Source organism: Pseudopipra pipra, chromosome 2 (genome assembly GCF_036250125.1).
Source record: "Pseudopipra pipra isolate bDixPip1 chromosome 2, bDixPip1.hap1, whole genome shotgun sequence".
NCBI classification, from domain to species: Eukaryota; Metazoa; Chordata; class Aves; order Passeriformes; family Pipridae; genus Pseudopipra; species Pseudopipra pipra.
Window position 1 is genome coordinate 50,929,206 of NC_087550.1, and position 18,514 is coordinate 50,947,719.

Below are 18,514 nucleotides of genomic sequence, written 5' to 3' on the forward strand. Positions count from 1 at the left end.
AATTTTATCAGAAGGGATATTTCCATTGAAATAAGGCAGCATTAATGTTACTATGTAAATAGCGACTAAAACCTGTCTGTCTAGAATACTGCTGACAGCTTTGGCAATGCATTTGCAGAAAAGGTAAAATCAGCCTATATTAGTAAAAACCCTCTTACCAACTGTTTTGCCATAGTCAGAGAGCTGATTTACTTGGCCTAATAAAATAGGAGTAGATGGAATATTAGAAGGTCAGCAGAAGGAAGAACTGTGTAAACCTAAGGGCAATGTTTGCATAAAAGGGAACAGTAAAGGCTGCTCAAGAATACATTTGGATTGGAAAGTAAAAGGGTTTTAATGTTCTGAGACCCTTCCAAATCTGTGTTGGAGTCAAGAAACTCAATCACATTTTCATATGCTGAACACACATTTCATGAGCTAGATTTCATGAAAATGGCTTTAACAAGCTAAAGACAGTTAATTAAATAGTTTCTATGATGTAGCTGTGTGTTGCAATGAAGGGGCAAATTTGCTGACCTAGAGGTCCTTGTTCCTTTCTCTTAATTGTAGTGTGTGAAGGAAAATTTTTATTTTTATTTAATGTATTGGCAGTCTTTGATACTACTGAATGTAAGATTTCTCCTGGTTGAGATTATTTCTGAATAATTTCTTTTTTTTTCCTGTGAGAATCCAAAAATAGTTGTAAGCCCTTATTCTCATGCAAGAAAAGTCAGAGGTTTCTTTTTTTTTTAATTTTAATCTTATGCCATGCATGTGATTGAGTTAATGAGGACTTAGATAAAATGGTTAGTATTCAAAGGATGGTGACATTAACATGCATGTTCACCACGTGTAAACCAGTTAGGACAGTATGCTGAGTAGTGCTGTGCCCATATGAATTTGAGATTCAGAGTTAGCTGGCTATGACTTAATCCAGATATAACAGTAATAACACTTTTGCCATCTTTTTCGTAGTAGAAATGTAGTTTGAAAATACATCGTAACTTTCAGTTAGAAGTAAAAGTCAGTATCAAAAATTATTTGTAAGTAGGGGGTTTAAAATTCAAAAAGTAACAATTATCCTTGAACAAGTACAGCAAGCACAGAAGCAAGTAGCTTCGCAAAAATGTCTGTAAGACATTGCTTCCCTGACCTTGTAGTAGCTGCCTCTCAATGATAAGATGACACATTTAACTGCTTTAACTTATTATGCTTCTGTTTTCAGCCCTACATTCTTGCACTTACAAAACAAAACATGCAGGCCAAGATATTTTGAGGCATTTTGGAGGCGTGCAAGATTTCTGAATGATGGCCTGGATTTTAAACCTTCCCGTTTTTTTCAAAAGTCTGTCTGACAAGGGATTTTAAGACTAATGTGATTATTAATGGTCTTCTAGATACAAAAGCATAGTTTATCTAGTCTTTGGAGTTCTGTGTTAGGTGCATACAAGCACCTAAGGTAAATGAATCACAATATGTCCCTTACTAGCACATATTGATACAATATTATCTAGTGATTATATAGTGTTGACAGGCTGTAGCTTCACTTTGGTCATAATCCCAATTTGTTAACTACCATACAAACAATTTTTCATCTTTTTCTTGAAGAAATTGCCATCAGTGATAGAGATATGAGAATGCATGAAACAACTGGCAAGACACAATTGAAATAATACTGAGATACCCATAGATAAGACTTTTGACAATAAACAAAAAGGGTGATAGCATAGTTTTCAATGAAACCAAGTAGCTTGGACTGGCCTTTGTTCGCACTGCTTAAGGTTAGCACTTGCTAGAGCAGAGTGTCTTCATTCATCCTACATAGCACTTAATCCAGTTCTTCCCTGAAGCCTGTGCAGTTCCTGCTTCACCATAAGATATCATTATTATTTTATCTGTTTAGTTCAGATTGTTTGGATTAACATGAGGTTTACTCTCTTGAATGATGTGTTCCATGTGTGCTGGGGTATGGCATGAAAACATCTGCAGAACTTTCTTGGGTAGCATTGGTCTGAGTTTAAATTGATTAGGTTTCTTCACTGTGTCTCCCGTCAACTGTTCTTTGGATGATGACTATATTTTCTGGATTGGAGTGAGCCAAAAAATTGAATGGAGGCTCAGCTAATGATTTCAGTGCTGTAGGCAGTCAGGACCCAGTACTCAGGCATGTTCCTTGATCACCTCTTATTTGTCATCTCCTTGACTTTGGACCATGAAGACCTGTGGCATTTCAAGGTTACCTGAGTATGGCTTAGTTTGGCTAATGTACTGTCCAAAAACTGCAGCAACTCCAAAGTTATTCTCAGATGCATCAGTTCTCTCAGTCTCTGCAGCAGAAAGGACCGTTAGAGGGGTGGGAGGTCAAACTGAGGTCACCAGCAATTTTAGCCAGCTGGTTTGAACCTGCTGCCGCATGTCTATAAAAGTTTTCTGTAAAGCAGCCAGAGACTTCTCCCTGTGTATTCCCTGGCAAGAAGTTTATTTATAAGTTATGCAAATTAGCATTCTTTGGGCATCCATTTGAAGTCCCCTGTAGGTGCATGAAAGGGCACAGAGAATGTGAACACTTCTTACTACAGATAAATACAATTACGATGAATATGATATTTATTTATCATTGCTCGTGAACAGAGGCAGCTTAGATTTTTACGTATTTGTTTGTTTGTTTTGTGGGTTTTGTTGTTGGTTTTGGTTGGGTTGTTTTGGGCTTGTTTGTTTGATTTCGAGGTATAAAAACCATGCTCAGATGTCCCAGATAATAAACCCAGTGGATTGGAGTTAGTCTTCATCTTTTCTCATCAGGTTCATGGTGGTAGGGAAACCTATAGCCATTCACCTAAAACTATTTAGAATTAGAATTCTTGTCTGGACCACAGCTGGACCATTTGCACTGTGCTCTGTTTATTCCATAGGTTATTCATTCAGGAAGGAATGTGCAGCTAGTAGACACTTGAAATCTATGTGTTTTCAGTTTTGAAAGCCTAGCTAGTTGCTTCCAGGTCATTAATGTCATGTGGGAAAGTTCAGGAAGACCTGTGATGCAAAATATGATTAAAGATGTTAAATACTCAGTTCTTCATTTTAGAGAAGCTTGTTTATGTCATGAATCACGGAATGGTTGATGCTGGAAGGGACCTCTAGATATCATCTAGTCCAACCCCCTGCTAAAGCAAGTTCACCTAGAACAGGCCACACAGAATTGTGTCCAGGCACCTTTTGAATATCTCCAGGGAAGGAGACTCCACAACCGCTCTAGGCACTCTGTTGCAGTGCTCTGTTACCCCAAAGTAAAGAAGTTTTTCCTCATATTCAGCTGTAACTTCCTGTGTTTGTTCATGTCCATTGCCCCTTACCTTGTCGCTGGGCACCATGGAAGAGTCTGGCCATATCCTCTCGACACCCACTAATGTTCACTCCTAATCCATATCTGAGGGTGCTTCTACGCTTACCTCTTAACAATAAAAATCTGGACTCTTAACAGTAATAAAACACTGAAGCATATTTTCCAGCAGGGTAGATTAAAAAAGCTAAATTTTGAAGACTACAAAGTCAGCAACTTTAGTCTTTAGCTTATAGTTTGCAAAATACTTTTTGCTTTTGAAAATAGCAAAGGGTTAGATAAAAGCATGAATGCCCAATGTGAAACCTTGATCCAAGCTTGTTTGTCTTCATCTCTAAAGAGAGGCCCCTACACTTACGTCTTCCCTTGCCACACACACACATATTAAATATTAGTTCAGGGTAATTTCCTTCCTTCACAGATGGTAGAGCACACCAAAGAAGGCAAGAATAGAGTTCAGATCTTTCCATCTTACAGGTGTATGGTCCACTAATCATGGCTTTCATTTCTAATAATTATAATTTTCATTTGTGGTGCGTCCAACAGCAACACCAACCTTAGGGTGGAATTTGCTAGAAATCTCACATTCTTAATATAAGAATCTCTGAAATTCAGCGTGTTTCCCTGATGCTGCAAAAAGGAAAATCCCAGACCATGATCCAACTTGACACAAAAAGAAACAGTTCTTCCTGACACTAAACAGACCTGTTGGATCATTTAATCCTAAAAAATATTTCCTCCCTGCTGATAAGAAGACCAGAGTAATTTGTAATAGAACGGCCAACCCTAGATATGGACTATAGGGACGAGAAAGCAGTTGCTTCCATTATTGCTGCCCAATAAGATGTTAGCATTTTTAACAACACAGTGTTGTTTATGCTGTAATTTTATTGTGCATCTCATGGTATTTTGTGGCTTTTACAAAAGTCTTCATTTAAGGTGTCTGACTGACATCCTCAGTCAGTCCAGTTTTAATCTATTTTTATCTTCTTTTAAAGTAAGATTTGTCTAGTTCTGATACCTTGAAAACTTGTAGATATGGTGCACCTTTCACTCTAGTGTTTGAAAAACATGAGAACTACTAAAATTATTTTGCAATTTTAATAGCACTTTAAATCTTCAGTAATCTCATGATTTTTTAAGACTGAAATTGGAATATCTTTATTTAACAATATGATGGTACAAATAAAAGTTTAAACAGTTGTCTTGATTTTTTTAAATGATAGTCCGGTACTCATATTCATATTGAGACTGTTGTTAAAAACATACTCAAAATATAATACTTCCATAAAGAACTTTCCCCTTCAATAATAAAAACTTTCTTCAATTTAATGTAATTTCTTTATGCTTTCACCAATGCAGAAAAATTTGGATCAAATTAATTTTTTATGTCAACTAATTTGGCAATTAAATTGCAGTAGTTTCATTTATTTTAATTTTTTTTTCCATTTTAAGTAAATCTGATTAAATAGTTTATTTGAAGTACATCGAAAGGTTGATTTTGATTTTTCTTATTTTAGATTATTATGTCATGCAATGAAAGACCATATAGTGCGTGTTGCAAATGAAGCAGAATTTATTTTGAACCGACAAAGAGCTGAAGATGTCCACAAGCATGCTGAGTTTGAGGTAAGCCTGAGAGCTGGTGCATTTCTGTTTCTCTGTTTTCACTCACTTGTCACCTAGACTGTAACCCCATACAATAAGAATTTTTTTTTCTTCCAAGGAAGAAATTTACATTGAAAGCATTTCAAAACTAGATTTTAAAAGCTTTAGTAATGGTCAAACACAAGGAATGAGTTTAATTTCTCATCTTGTCACTGAAATTCATAAAAGTATTTACAGCTTGAAGAAAAGCCTTAATCTGAATGTCTAATCTGATATGGCGGACAGTTCACAAAGAACTTTTCTGATTTATTGAAAATAGTAATGCAAATCACATTAGTAATTTTTTTTTGTTGAGTTTTATCAACAGAATATATGAGTTGAGTAAGTAAAGCAATTAATACACTTATGATAATTCATCAAAAATAAGAAATAGAAATGTTTTATCAAACAAACAGTATTTTAAGGTCATTTTGTTAGAAAGTCTCAAAATTTGGAGCACTCTAGAACATTCACCTGCTATAATTTATATATTGAAATACGATATTGCATATCTTTCTTGATAGTTAGGAATCATTGAACATTGACATTAAGTCTGTTTAAAATGTCTATTCAGTATTGAAAGAAGTAACGGAACAACTGACTCCAATAACTCTTTAATATCTATAATTCTTATTCTGAAAAGGAATTAGCATTCAATCGTTTTTTTTCATCAATGAATGTTGCAATATACAATTTAAATTACATGGTTTGAAAGTGATCCAAATGTAAAGAAAAACTGTTTTAAAACTCGTTCAGTTTAGCAGATTTTCAACTAATTATACAGAATTAATTTTGTTCCTACAAGAAAAAAATCATGCGGAAGTAACGGGGCAAAGTTAAAACTTCATTTTTGACGTGACTTTATCAAATATGGGTTTGCATTTTTATGGTGTTTTATACATTTCAGTATCACTGGGTTTTATCATTTCCAAACCTGCCTTGTGTTGGCATACATTTGTGTAGATGTAAGTATAAATGTGCAAGCATACATTTCCATGTTTTAATGCTCAAATGACCTAACATTAAGATAGACTGACATAGTATTTATGATAATAAATAGCTGTATCAATTTATTCATCTGTCAGAAAATGTCAACAAGCAGCTGGTGGCTAGAAATAGGATCCAGTAATCTTAGTTTTGATGAGGTTTTTATCTTCTTGAAACAGCTCTCTTAAATGTGCACTTTGATGTACTAGTTCTTGTGCTCCTTGACCTATCTGAAAAGTGTGAGACATAGAGATATCTGTTGTCATTTTGAATACACATAACCTTTACTTCATTTTGTCAGAGCAGACAGCAGACACTTGTCGTATGGGATTGCAACAACTTTATTACCAAGTTTATACTGGATATTTTGAACATAGGTAAAATCACATTTACAATTAAGTGTATGTCAGAGTGAAGTTTCATATTGCCTCAACAATAAATAACATTTGATATTTATCAGAGCATCATGCAGTAACCTAAGATGACAATGGAAGATTGAGTTATCTGCTCTTTGAAGAATACATTGAGGTATAAAATCTGTCAGAACTCTAGACAGAATGAGAATATTCAATTAACTTCCAGCTTCTGTTAGCAAATAGGATTTAGAATATTAACTAAATTCCCTAAAGGAATAGACTTAAGTCAGTCTTATTGTCTGGTGAAGAAACCAACATTTTTCATATATGAAAATTTTCATTACATTTGTCACCTGAAAAGCCTCAGATAAACATTTTAGATGAGTAGGATAAAAACTGCAAGTCATAAAAGAAAATTATGAAATGTAGACTGTGTTAAATGCGAAATTCCCAGGTACTTAAATAAGGTGATGGTTAGAATGTTTTATAGATTGTCTTTAATAATGGTGTGAATACAACTGAACATTTTACTATTCATCTACTTGAAAGTAGTAAGGACAAAGAAATTTCTGGTAGTTTTCTGTTACGTAATTGTAAATCTGTCCTTTTGTTTTAATAAACTGTATTGGTATATGTTCTGGGGTTTAGTACATGTTAATAATTGCTCTCAGCTAGAGATGTGGGGGGATATTTTATTTTATTTTTATCCTTTAAACTTTAATTGAATCATTATGGGTGAAATTATTTGGTCCAAGCTGCACCAAGTTACTGTGTAGTGGGGAGGCCCTGAACCAGCATCTAAAGTTTATCCCGTGACTTGTAGTCAGAGCCAGGGAAACTCATCCCAGAGTGGTTGCTTCACAGTTAACTATTGTTTTGTTGACCTTTGTAATTGTTCAGGAAAAAAATGAAAATTTAATTTTACTGTCCAATGAGCTGGTGAAATATTAACCTCATTACTAAAGCAGATCATTGTACTAATTGGTGCTTCACTGTACAAGAAGATAAATTGAAAAATGAATTAACCCTTTATGAATTTGTGTAACCATTGTTCTTTTCCAGATAGATTACTTGAAATAATGTCTGTAAACACAATGGAAAGACCACTGTTAAAATCTTACTGAATGCTAATGTGATCTGTACTAAAACGGTAGCATGCAGAAATATGAAGAATAAAATACAATTTAGTATGAGGTTAATTTTAATTGCTCTTTTGAATCCTAGAAAATTGGATTCTATTTAGTACTGTGTTACAGCATTGAGTGTTGGTTAAACATGGACAATAACTGAGTGCAATAATGTCCCTTAAAAGGTATTTTTTAAATTAGCTGGTTTGAGAATAATCTAGCCTTTTAAATTTATACCTAGAAAATCATAGTGGATTTTTTTTTAATTACTCTGGCTGCATTCCCTTCCTTTGGACATTTTTAAAGAATTTTACTAGGAGGAGAAATTGAGTTTGAACTTAACATGATTTTGACAAAATAAATGGAAAAATATTGTGTTTATTATACATAAAAAAAGGATTTATCAAAAAAAAATACACTATAGAATGTTTACTGTTTAGAAACAAATTTGCATGAAGTCCGATAACCACAACATTTATTTTAGAGGTAGTTTTCTCTTAAAGGAAACATGATGAAAATATTAGATTTTTTTCAGTTTAAAAGATGAGCAATTTTTTATCCATTATGGTTTTTAAAAGTGGTAATATGTTATGAAATTTTTTCACATTGCGGTATGAAATAGAAAATGTACTCCTTAGTTTTGTAGTTAAAGGAGTTCCTATTTAGCACCCTTAGTAATAAAATAATCAAATGGCTTTTTCATTTTAGATCTTAATGTAATTTAAAAATCAAAACCAGTGTATGTAATTTTTTCTTGTATATTTTGCTATGTATGTTATACCTGTATTTATACCTGAGAACACATGAAACATTTCCCACGAGACGCTAACTTTTAATGCATATCCTTGGTCACACATATACACACAGAGATATATGGCTAAATGTGGTTTTTTGCAATTCTGTTGTCTTTGCCCTTGGTATTTCAATTTTTACGTGTTCTAAGTGAATGCTTTTTCATGGATAGTATATACTAGGAGAACCATTTCAATGGAATGGTATGACCTTGTCCTCTGAAAAGTATTTTAATGAATTCTTGTAGTATTTAAAGAGTTTTAGTAAATAATAATTTTAAGGCAATTCTAAATATCCTGTCTTTTATGAAGTGGATGTGCTTTCATTCCTAGTCACAGTGTGCTCAGTATGCTGCTGACAGAAGAGAGGAGGAGAAGATGTGTGATCACCTCATCAGTGCTGCTAAGCATCGAGATCATGTTACAGCCAATCAGCTGAAACAGAAGATACTCAACATACTAACAAATAAACATGGTGCCTGGGGAGCCGTTTCTCACAGGTAACTTGCAAATGTAAAATGTGTGCGGCTTTAATCGTTGCTTTCAAAATTTAAGAGAAGCAGGCATTGTATAACTGAAATATGAATGTATTAGGAACTTTAATGTACTTAAATGTAGCACGTGCAAAGCTCAACATAACTAAAGTGCAGCTCAACTCTGCAGGTATTCCTGTTTAAAAAATTAGTTTAAAAAATATATAAAATATATAATTTCTTCCATATGTAACTGGTGTAGTGTTTGAGGTTTTAATCAGAACTGTATTGAGTACTGTTTTTAAAAGTGCATTCTATTCGAAGGTGAAATTAAACGTTTTCATATATCATGCAAAAAATCAGAGCCTTGCTCTTCTGAATCACAAAAATAGCCAGTGGCTAAGGTGCTGACCTTCATGTGGAAGACTTGAGCTGAAATTGCTCCTTTCCTTCATTCAGAGCCAGGTCTTGAACCTGGGTCTGTCATGTGAGTGCCCTGTCTGCAAGAGTAGAGACTGCCAAGTCTCTCTCTTGTTTGTCCATTCTATCCACAAATATTTGATTATTTATTCAGAGTGAAACAAACAAAAGAAATCAAGGTAGTCCTGCTCCCAGATACCCAAAATTTTACAGCTTGATTGTCTACTTAAATCCTATTTAAGTCTGCTCTGAGTCAGGTAGAGCAGAACAGAAAGTTCCCTCATTCCTGAAAAACCTTTTCAGTAACAAACTAGTTGAAATGGATAGACTAATGCAAAAACTTTTTTTCTAGATAAATATTCATTAAAAATATATTTTTGTTTAGATTGACTACATATCTAAGGTTTAAGCCTATTAGAAAAGTTGCCAAGTAGTTTATTTGACATGTCAGAAAGAAAGTTTAATAAATACCACATATATTCTTCATTCTTTTTGTAATTCTGTCTAGTTGGTTCTTGTAGTTATACAGTGTTTAAAAAACCCTGAAATTCTTCATATTCATTATCTAAAGGAATCACTCTTTCCTGGATGATGATGGAGATGTATTTATTTTTTAAGGTGGGAAAAAAAAGTGTGAAAATTCAATCTTACAGAAACTCTGCAGTCTAACACCAGAAACATTCTGATGGAAATTACAAAAATGACGAGTAGAAAATTGTGATATGGTTAATTCAAAACAGTCTTAGTCCATAAGGGATGCTTATGTTATCTCTAGTTGAGGCTTAAAGCTGTGTGCCTGGAGAGTTGAGCATGATGAAAATAAATGCAATTTTCAATCCTTTTAATGTCTTTGAATAATGAATAACAATTTTTTAATAATGTTGTTGCTCAAGTTTGTGAATGGCTGCAGCCACTTTGCAGGCTTAAATCAGTTCCTGGTCACTAACTTTTCCATGAAACTATCTCTTCCTAGGGCTAGGTAACTTTTATCTTAAGGATTGTTTATGGCATCCTTAAAGGGCAGGAGTCCACTGCTGCAGCTTTTTTTTCTCTTAAGTCCATGATAGTTTTTGATGGGCCGTAACACAGCTTGACACCTGTGAAAACCCTATCAAATTTCATACACCAGACAAAAGAAACTTATTTTATCCCTGTCATGCCACTTCACCAATGCGTCTGCTTCTCAGTTACTGGCAGGGCTGCTTTCCGTTTTGGTGCTTGCTGTGTTAGGTGAAGCTGTTGGCTTCATTATGTTTTAGCTGCAGGCAGCTGCTTAACCTGGAGAATGGGGGACATGGTGACAGCACAAGGTCTCCAAGTGGGGTTCCCTCTTCGAAGGAGCCAAGCGGGAAGCAAATGGCCTTGCACTGGAGGTTTTGCCATGTGTGCCATGGCAGCTTTGTGATCCAGCACACAAGTGCATCTTCTGTCATGAGACCTAGTGGATTGTGAATGGGAAGGACTAGGATGACAACAGGGAAAGGGAGATGCCCAGTGGGAGAGCTTCTGAGCCTTGTTAGGGACTGAGGTCATTCATTCTTAGTGGGCAGATCTGAAAGGCATCAAGGGCAGAAAATGGAGAGAGGTCTCATTAAACTCCTCGGGCACAGAAGGCATAAACTGTTTTTAGTTAGGTAGCTCCTCCAATACTCCAATATTGAGATGGGTTCCAAAATCATACACACCTCTGGTCTTGGCTGGCAGGAGACAAAACAGGACTCAAGTCTCTGGTTTTAGTTCCTGACAAACATTTGCAGCATTAGCAGATTCTTTATTGACTGTACCCCAGGAGATACAGCCTGACTGGAATACTTTAAAACAAATGGAAAAACCCGGGTTATCATTCCAGACCTCTAGACCTCTGTAGTGATTCCATCATTTCTGTCAGGGAAAGTGTTCTCAGTTCTGAAAGTGCACTGATGGTCTCCTGTTCACCTTAGGAGCTGAAGACCCTTCATTGAAATGGTGAATTAAGGAGATTGTCCTCAGGCCCAGAAGGGGCAGGGGAAGAAACAGGCAGCCACTTCTGCACAATAAATACTTGGGTAATAGCAATGCCTTTGACATCCAAAATGGATAAGATAATGGTAAGAAAATATTTGGGCAAACATGAGTGTGATTCTTCAAAGCTTCAGTTCTCTATGGCATACACAGCTGCAGCTACTGAATTACTGATAATTGTAGCATATGGTACTCATACATAGAATCATAAAATCATTTAGGTTGAAACGGATCTCTGAGATCATCAAGTCCAACCATTAACCTAACACTGTCAAGTTCCTCACTAAATAATTTCCCTAAGTGCCACATCTACAGTCTTTTAAATACCTGCAGGAATGATGGCCCAACCACTTCCCTGGGCAGCCTGGTCCAATGTTTCACAACCCTTTTGGTGAAGAAATTTTTTTCCAAATATCTGATCTAAACCTCCCCTGGCACAACTTGACACCATTTCCCCTTGTCCTATATGTTTTTGTTTATCTCTTCTCAAGATAAACAATTTTTAACTTCTTTAACATTGTTGCTCATGTTGCAAAATGTTACGTTCTTATTTTGTTAAATATGACCCAACTGTAGGGAACCTTTTTTCTTGTGTTTGCAGTTCAAGGCAATGAGCTTGTAAGCCTCCCCAGCTTTTGTATCTGTGTGTTTTGTCTTTGCAGAAAGCAGCAACCAGCATTTACTATTTAATCTGTAGGTGCCACAAAGTTTACTCTTTGTTCATTAAGAAACAAAGAGACTATTAAGAAACACAGAAGGCTAGTACTGAGAGGAAAAACAAGAGGTCTGATGAATGAAATATTATAGTATTTTTAAATTATGAAATTTAAATATATTATCATAAACTATTCTCAAAATCTTTGAAGAAAAAAGAATGAAATTGAATGGTATGAGTCAACAAAATATCAAATGAAACCTTCAGTTCCAAGTTCCATTATAGTTACATATAGATAGCTTAAATAAAAATAACATAAAATCATAGGTGACTTGCATTTCAATTAGCTTCCTGATTATCTATCAATTTATGAAGGTGAAATTAATTACAGGCAAATACTCAACAACTTTAATAAATTCCTACAAATGCAGTAACAATGTACAACCAATCCATGTCCATACATTAATCAATCAGTAGAGTTTGAGTTGGTCTGAAAACCTCTTACTCTTTCATCTTCTGAATAGAAATAGTAAATAAGAGTTTTGAAAAAAAAAAAATTAGTTTTTGTTTCTTGTCAGTGCTAGCATGTTTCCTTTATGTCTTAATGTGAAAACCAAAATTCTTTTGGCTGGTTCCTTGCAAGTGTGAGCATCAACTCCTCTACAACAAATGGAAATTACTGAATCATCTGATTTTCCTCTACATATCTCAGACAAAGAATAATAGATTTCAAAATAATTCTCATTATTTTGTTACAAATCCTCTTTGTGCCCTTAAACCAAACTAATTCTGTTTTTCACATTTTGGTAATTTGACACTTTTAGGTATCTTCATAATAGCTTACCCTAATCATACTGGTTTTCCTGTTTTTAATTTTAGCATTATACCAAAATTAGAATTCTGCAGGTTTTTCCAGTTCAGATGAGAAATTGATTAGTTGTTTATTTCTTTGATGCATTGCCACTTATTCAGAGTGGATATGCAACATTCTATTTCCTTGAACTCAGGAAGAATCAAATAGTGTGTTTCATAGCTTAGCATTCAAAGCTTCCTTAAGCCAGCACTTACCCTTTAGCTTTTTTCAGGGTTATAGTTTTCATGTCACAACATATGCTTCCTTCTGTCTTCTCTGTCAGCTTCATATGGCACTTCTCTTCCTCCCCATCTGCTTCCCTCCCCATATACATCTTTCTTTAAAAAAAAAAAAAAATTAATGAAACTTGTCTGTACACACAGTTCGAATTCCTTATCAGCCATATGCATGCCTGTGTTTTGGGCCATAAGCTGTTACTGTATTACTTAAGCTTCTTGGTTTTATCAGATATCTCAACTTTTCAAACACTTTTATTCAAGAATACTGTATATGAAGCTCTACCTTACAGTTTCTGTAGGTTTAAAGCAATCTGGGGCAGTAAGAAGAGTTCAGCATTCCAATTAGTGTTCTAAATCTAAATATGAAGTGCTTATTATAGATATTTTCACATGATCAGTTTTGATATTCACAAGAGTCCTACTATAATCAGAAAAATGATATTTAAAAATGAGACTTGGTTCTCCTGCTTTCTGTGATTTGATGAACGAGGTTCCACCTACATTAAAGCACTTTACAAAGAGCAAGTATACAAGGGCTTTTTCTGTTCAAATCCATCTTTGGTTAAACTAGACACCCATAACAAATTAATCATTCATGGTGGAGGGCAGAGCTGTCAAACTCATTCTGTGGTGAAGACCAAATTCGTCTGGGGAGACAGGCTTGAAATAAAAAGTTTCTTGCCAGACAGCTAGTTCTGCCTCTCACTACAACATGTGCTTCTGCAGAGACTCGGTTCTGCTGGGGGCTGAGAACAGAAAGAGAACTTCCCTTTCCCAAGCCTATGGGGCTTGGTAGTTAAATAAGTTGATTCTGGCGCAACACTGGTTCTAAACCAAATATTTCCATTTTATAACAAAGGAGGCCAGATCACAGGAATTTAGTATGAAATTGTTTCTCTTACAGCCAGCCTTTGGCATTCTCTAATTCCATCTCTATACTAGCTGCTGTCTTAGGAACTTCAGAGAAGCACAGAACCTATCCTGTCGCTCACTGCAAATCGGCTTCATCTGGTTTATCTATTCATTCAGTTCTGGCTCGTTTTAACTGCTAGACATAAATTACAAAGGCAGCTTTAGAAAGTGGAAAAGATGTAGGACCAAATCCTGTCTGCTGGATCCAGAAGCATGTTTGACATGCCCATTGTTAGAGGGCTTCTTAAGGTTCTGCACTTTTCCACATTCTCTGTAAGGACTATGAATTTTTTGTTTCTGGAATTGGTGGGATTTTTTTTTTTCCTCTGCAGAATATATACTTTCAGATTGGCCTAATAGAACTACACACTTTAGCTTGGTCATTACCTATCCTGTTACAAGTTCCAGATATTTATTTCTGAGATGATTTCATCACAACAAAAAGTTTAGAAAAGGCTTTTCTGTCTTCTGTTGTTTTTACTTAGCTGCACTACTTGAGATACTTTGAGATCAGGAAATTTGTCAGCAGCATTCATGTTTTCAGTCCAGTATTAGTCATCCTTCTATAGCAGGATTTAAACATAGATATGAGTGAGATGATTTTGCTAGTCTGATCACTCCTTTGTAGTATTTGACATTGCAATCTACTCTTTCTTACTATGCTTTCAACTTTGTGGCTTCTCTAAACCCCCTACCTATTGCATACCCTCTTTCTTCCTCTCTCCCTGAATGCTTACCACTGTGGTGGAAGGCAGAGAGTATTTGAAGAAGTTCTTGCTAATGGTGCTGTGGCATTTAACAAGCATGATGGAAAAAGGGGGATAGAAGAATACTGTATTCTTTTCTAATAATGGGAGGTTAAGTGTAGGGTGCTATTTACAGCATAGAGATACCTGCCAAGAAAAGAGTATCGTATAACCAGAGATGGGCTGTACAAGTGATTGCACAGTTTGCTTATGTGAGATTTATTCAGTTCTGTATTTGTGCAAGGTTACTCAGTTAACTGTTTCGAACTGTGGTGCTGTTCTATGGATTTTTTCCCACATCTGGAAGAAACCTCTTAAGAAAACATTTTCTTTGGAAAGAGGTAGTGTTTTTCGATGTTGAGAAACATGTGGTACTCAGGGAAGACTTGTTCAACTCCACGGAAAGACTTGTTTATCTCTAGGAAGTACAATACATTGTATTTCATATTAAAGAAGGAAGGCTTCTGCATTTTCTTTCACATTATTACTTCTGCATTAAGAAGATTTTTTTTTTCTTTAATCTGTTTTTTTTTCTACTTTGTTTCAAAATATTCTCTGTTTCTGCTTAACTTTGGTTTTCTCCTTTTGTTTCATGGCAAACACAAAGCAGAAAGTTTTGTGAATTTTGGTTTTCTTTATCCTTAAGAACAACAGATCTTTAAATGTCAACTAGGACAGTAATCAGAATACAAACCCAAATTGCATACAGTCAATTTACTGTGCATCTAGTGACTGGTTTATTAAGGAGCTTGCTCCTTCTGAAGTCTAGCCATAGAGCTAGCATGTGCATGCAGTCACAAGACTGCAGTCACAAGAACAGCCATAATGGTTCAGACCTGTGGTCCATCTAGCCCTGTAACCTGTCTTCAGCTGTAACTGAATGATTAAGAAACAGAAAGACAGGACAAGTATTAGGTGGATAGGTCCATCTAATACTCACTCAGAGTCCTTGAATTTTCCACTTAGGATTTCCTAAGGAATCTCAGATTCAGGCAGTTGATTTTGAAGTTTCCATATCTCAGTAGGCCCTCAATATCCAGCTGCCTTTCTTCATGTTTTCCTCTAGTTCCTGCAGCAAAAAACAAGCTCTGCAGTGGTTATCAGAAGACTGGACTAACAGTTGCCAGTACTGGACAATGTTCCTAGCATCCGTGCTCCTTCTTTCCTCCAATTTAGATAGAAGTAGAAACTCAGTAAAAACCATGAGGTAGATAACACTTTCCTCACATGATTATAATATTTTCTCACGTCTATCCAGTAATATCTGTGTAATATAGCAGCGGATTTCCCATCTTCCCCATATGTAAGAGCAGAAAGCAAAGAATAAAAAAGGAAAAAAAGCCATAGATGTGAAGACTGAATAAGAAAATTTTATGCTTTTAAGAAAGCTTTATTTGCTCAGAAATGAAAATTCTGTGGTTCGTCCTTTATTTTCTGATATAAAATGGTTAAGAAAGATCCTATTTTTAAGTCACAATAGGCTGCTTACAATACAGGGTTCTTTCCCATGAGATGCTTCAAGTAGATTACAGAAGATGAATATAAAGCTATTTTTCTAAGAGAAATATGTAGTATTTCGATAGACTTCTCAGACATTTTTTGTTGGAAACATAAGAAATGTGACGTTTAACCAGGAGTGAAAACCCAGTGCAACAATTTTGATTCCCTTTGTCTCAAAACCTTAATGTCTTTTACTTTTTTATTTGAAATGTATTTATGTCCAACCATACCACTGTAAAATAATTTGAGACATTCAGAAGAGGGTTTGGAAATGAACTGGAGATTAAATCATCTTCGGACACTGAGGAAGGTGTAGTATGGTACATCCCAATTGCATGCTTTGAATCTCCCTTTCTTTGAGGGAGGGGAGAGTGGAATTCTGCAGACACCTCAGAAAACCTGTTCCATTTCTTTGAGAGATTTATAGTTGAATTTGTGCATTATAGGATCATTTTCTTTGCTAAAAATTACATTAATTATACCTGGCTTTAGACCTAGCCCTTCTCATAGTTGTGTCTTCCTAGTTACTTTTTCCTCATGGCCATGTAATCAGCTAAGATATGTAGTAGACTGATCTGTTTTTCTTGTCTTAGTTGCTCGGACTTTTTTTTTTGTCCTCCTCTTTTACAGCGGGCTAAAAATCAACCTTTGTGATGATTTTCCCCCCCCATTTTTAGTTCTCTGTGGTAAAACATTTTCCTTCTTCAAACTAGTTTAGAGCTTTCCTAAGTCAATGTGTCAATAATATGGCTCATCTGATGCTAAAAGAAAATATTTTATCTCTGCTTAGCAGGTTTTTGTTTCCTCATCATGTGCAGTCTTCATCTATCCATACTTTTACCATCAACCAGAAATACTCTGTGCTTGTGCCTATTTCACTTTATCTTCTCTTGCTTTGTCTGCAGTAATTTCTAACCTGCTGGGAACCCTATCTTGCAGTATTACTACAGGGGGAGTGATGGGCAACTGCTGCTCCCAAGCACTGCATAAGAGGTCCTATTTTTGGGTGTATAGGGAGCATGGACACAGAGGCCAGCAACCAGAGCTTGGTGTTTCTGTATGCATTTTGTTAGTACAGTCTGTATATTCATAGATACTAAACTGTGAATATCATCTTTGGACAATTCACATTTCTGATTTCTGAAAAAAATTGCCAGCAGAAATCTCTCTTTCAATTGATCACTTTTGGTTGCGGTTTTGAGGTGTGTTTGTTTAATTGATTGATTTTAGGTTTTTAAAACAGTGAAAAAAGACATTTACACAGGTTTACTGTGACTGATTCAGAAACACGATGTCTGTCATAGATGTCACATGACTTGAAGGAGGTTACTATACTTGGTTATACTACTTTCTTCGTTGGTAAAATAGATATGGTAATGCACAATATAATTCTAAAGACTATTTACATCACTCAACTTGGTGTTGAAAGTACTGTGTAGGCTTGGTTTTATTACCTATTTTTTCATTTGTAGATTTGGTACATTTGTTATTATAGCATTTACTTTTTCTATATAACTGTGTTTTTAAATAACCTGTAAGATCTGGGGTTTTTTCAGCAGTAATATCTGTTCACGCAGAGGTATGATCTCTGTGTGGATATATTTCTTGTACACTTACAGACATAATATTTTGATGATGACAGATTGCAAGCTTCTCCCAATATTTGGGCTCCCCAGTATATTGATATCTGCTGTCAATAATATAGATTGTTGGTTGGGCTGTAAAACTTCATTGCTCAGGAGTGTTATATTTTGAAGTCATCTGTCATGGATGTGTTATAGAGATGGGAGACTATTTATGTTGTGGCATTTTAAGTAACTCAGTAAAACCCTTTAAAATATACAGAAAAGGCTTATTTACTGTCATCACTGCTCACTTAATCCTGTGACCTTGACATGATAGTATACCCATAAGGCTCCCTGCAAGTAGTTCAATAAAAAAGATGAAAATCACAGTCTAGTGATTGTTTCAGCTTCATGAATATACTGTCTCGTGACATAAGTATTTCTTAAACATTCAATAGCACTGAATCATTTTAAAACACAATAATGTAGCAAATTGTCCAATTGTCTAGATTACTAGAAAAAACACCAAAAACTTCATAAGACATGGGTACTTCTTCTGTTCAATTAGAGAATACTAACCATTGTTTTGAAAAATAGTCTGCATAAGCAAAGCTAATAGTCTAGTATTTAAATTATTTCTTAAAATTTAAGTGTACCTACTTTTCAGATTTCCTTTTTTTTTTTTTTTCACTTTTCTCCTAATATCAGATTATTTTTATTGGAGGGGGAATGCTTTTTGGTTTTGTTACAGTCATAAGGTGAATCTGGGAAAGATGCATGTATAAGAAACTTCTTTAGATGATTTACTAGAAACTATGTTTGCACTAATGGTAGGAACCAATAAAAATATACATAAAGAGGAAGGTAAATTTGATGTCTCTTAGGCTCAATTTAGAAATACTACTGAAGCCTTTGGGATACTT

The 18,514-nt window shown here is 35.1% G+C and overlaps 1 protein-coding gene across 11 annotated transcripts in view; it reads left to right on the top strand.

The window, feature by feature from the left end:
* NBEA (neurobeachin) overlaps positions 1-18,514 on the top strand; it is a 473,951-nt gene that overhangs the window by 241,358 nt on the left and 214,079 nt on the right. For all 11 annotated transcript variants that reach the window (XM_064645536.1, XM_064645533.1, XM_064645538.1 and 8 more), the window contains 2 exons: positions 4,840-4,948; positions 8,561-8,727. In XM_064645536.1, the coding sequence (XP_064501606.1) occupies positions 4,840-4,948; positions 8,561-8,727 (276 nt within the window). The remainder of the gene's footprint in view (positions 1-4,839; positions 4,949-8,560; positions 8,728-18,514) is intronic.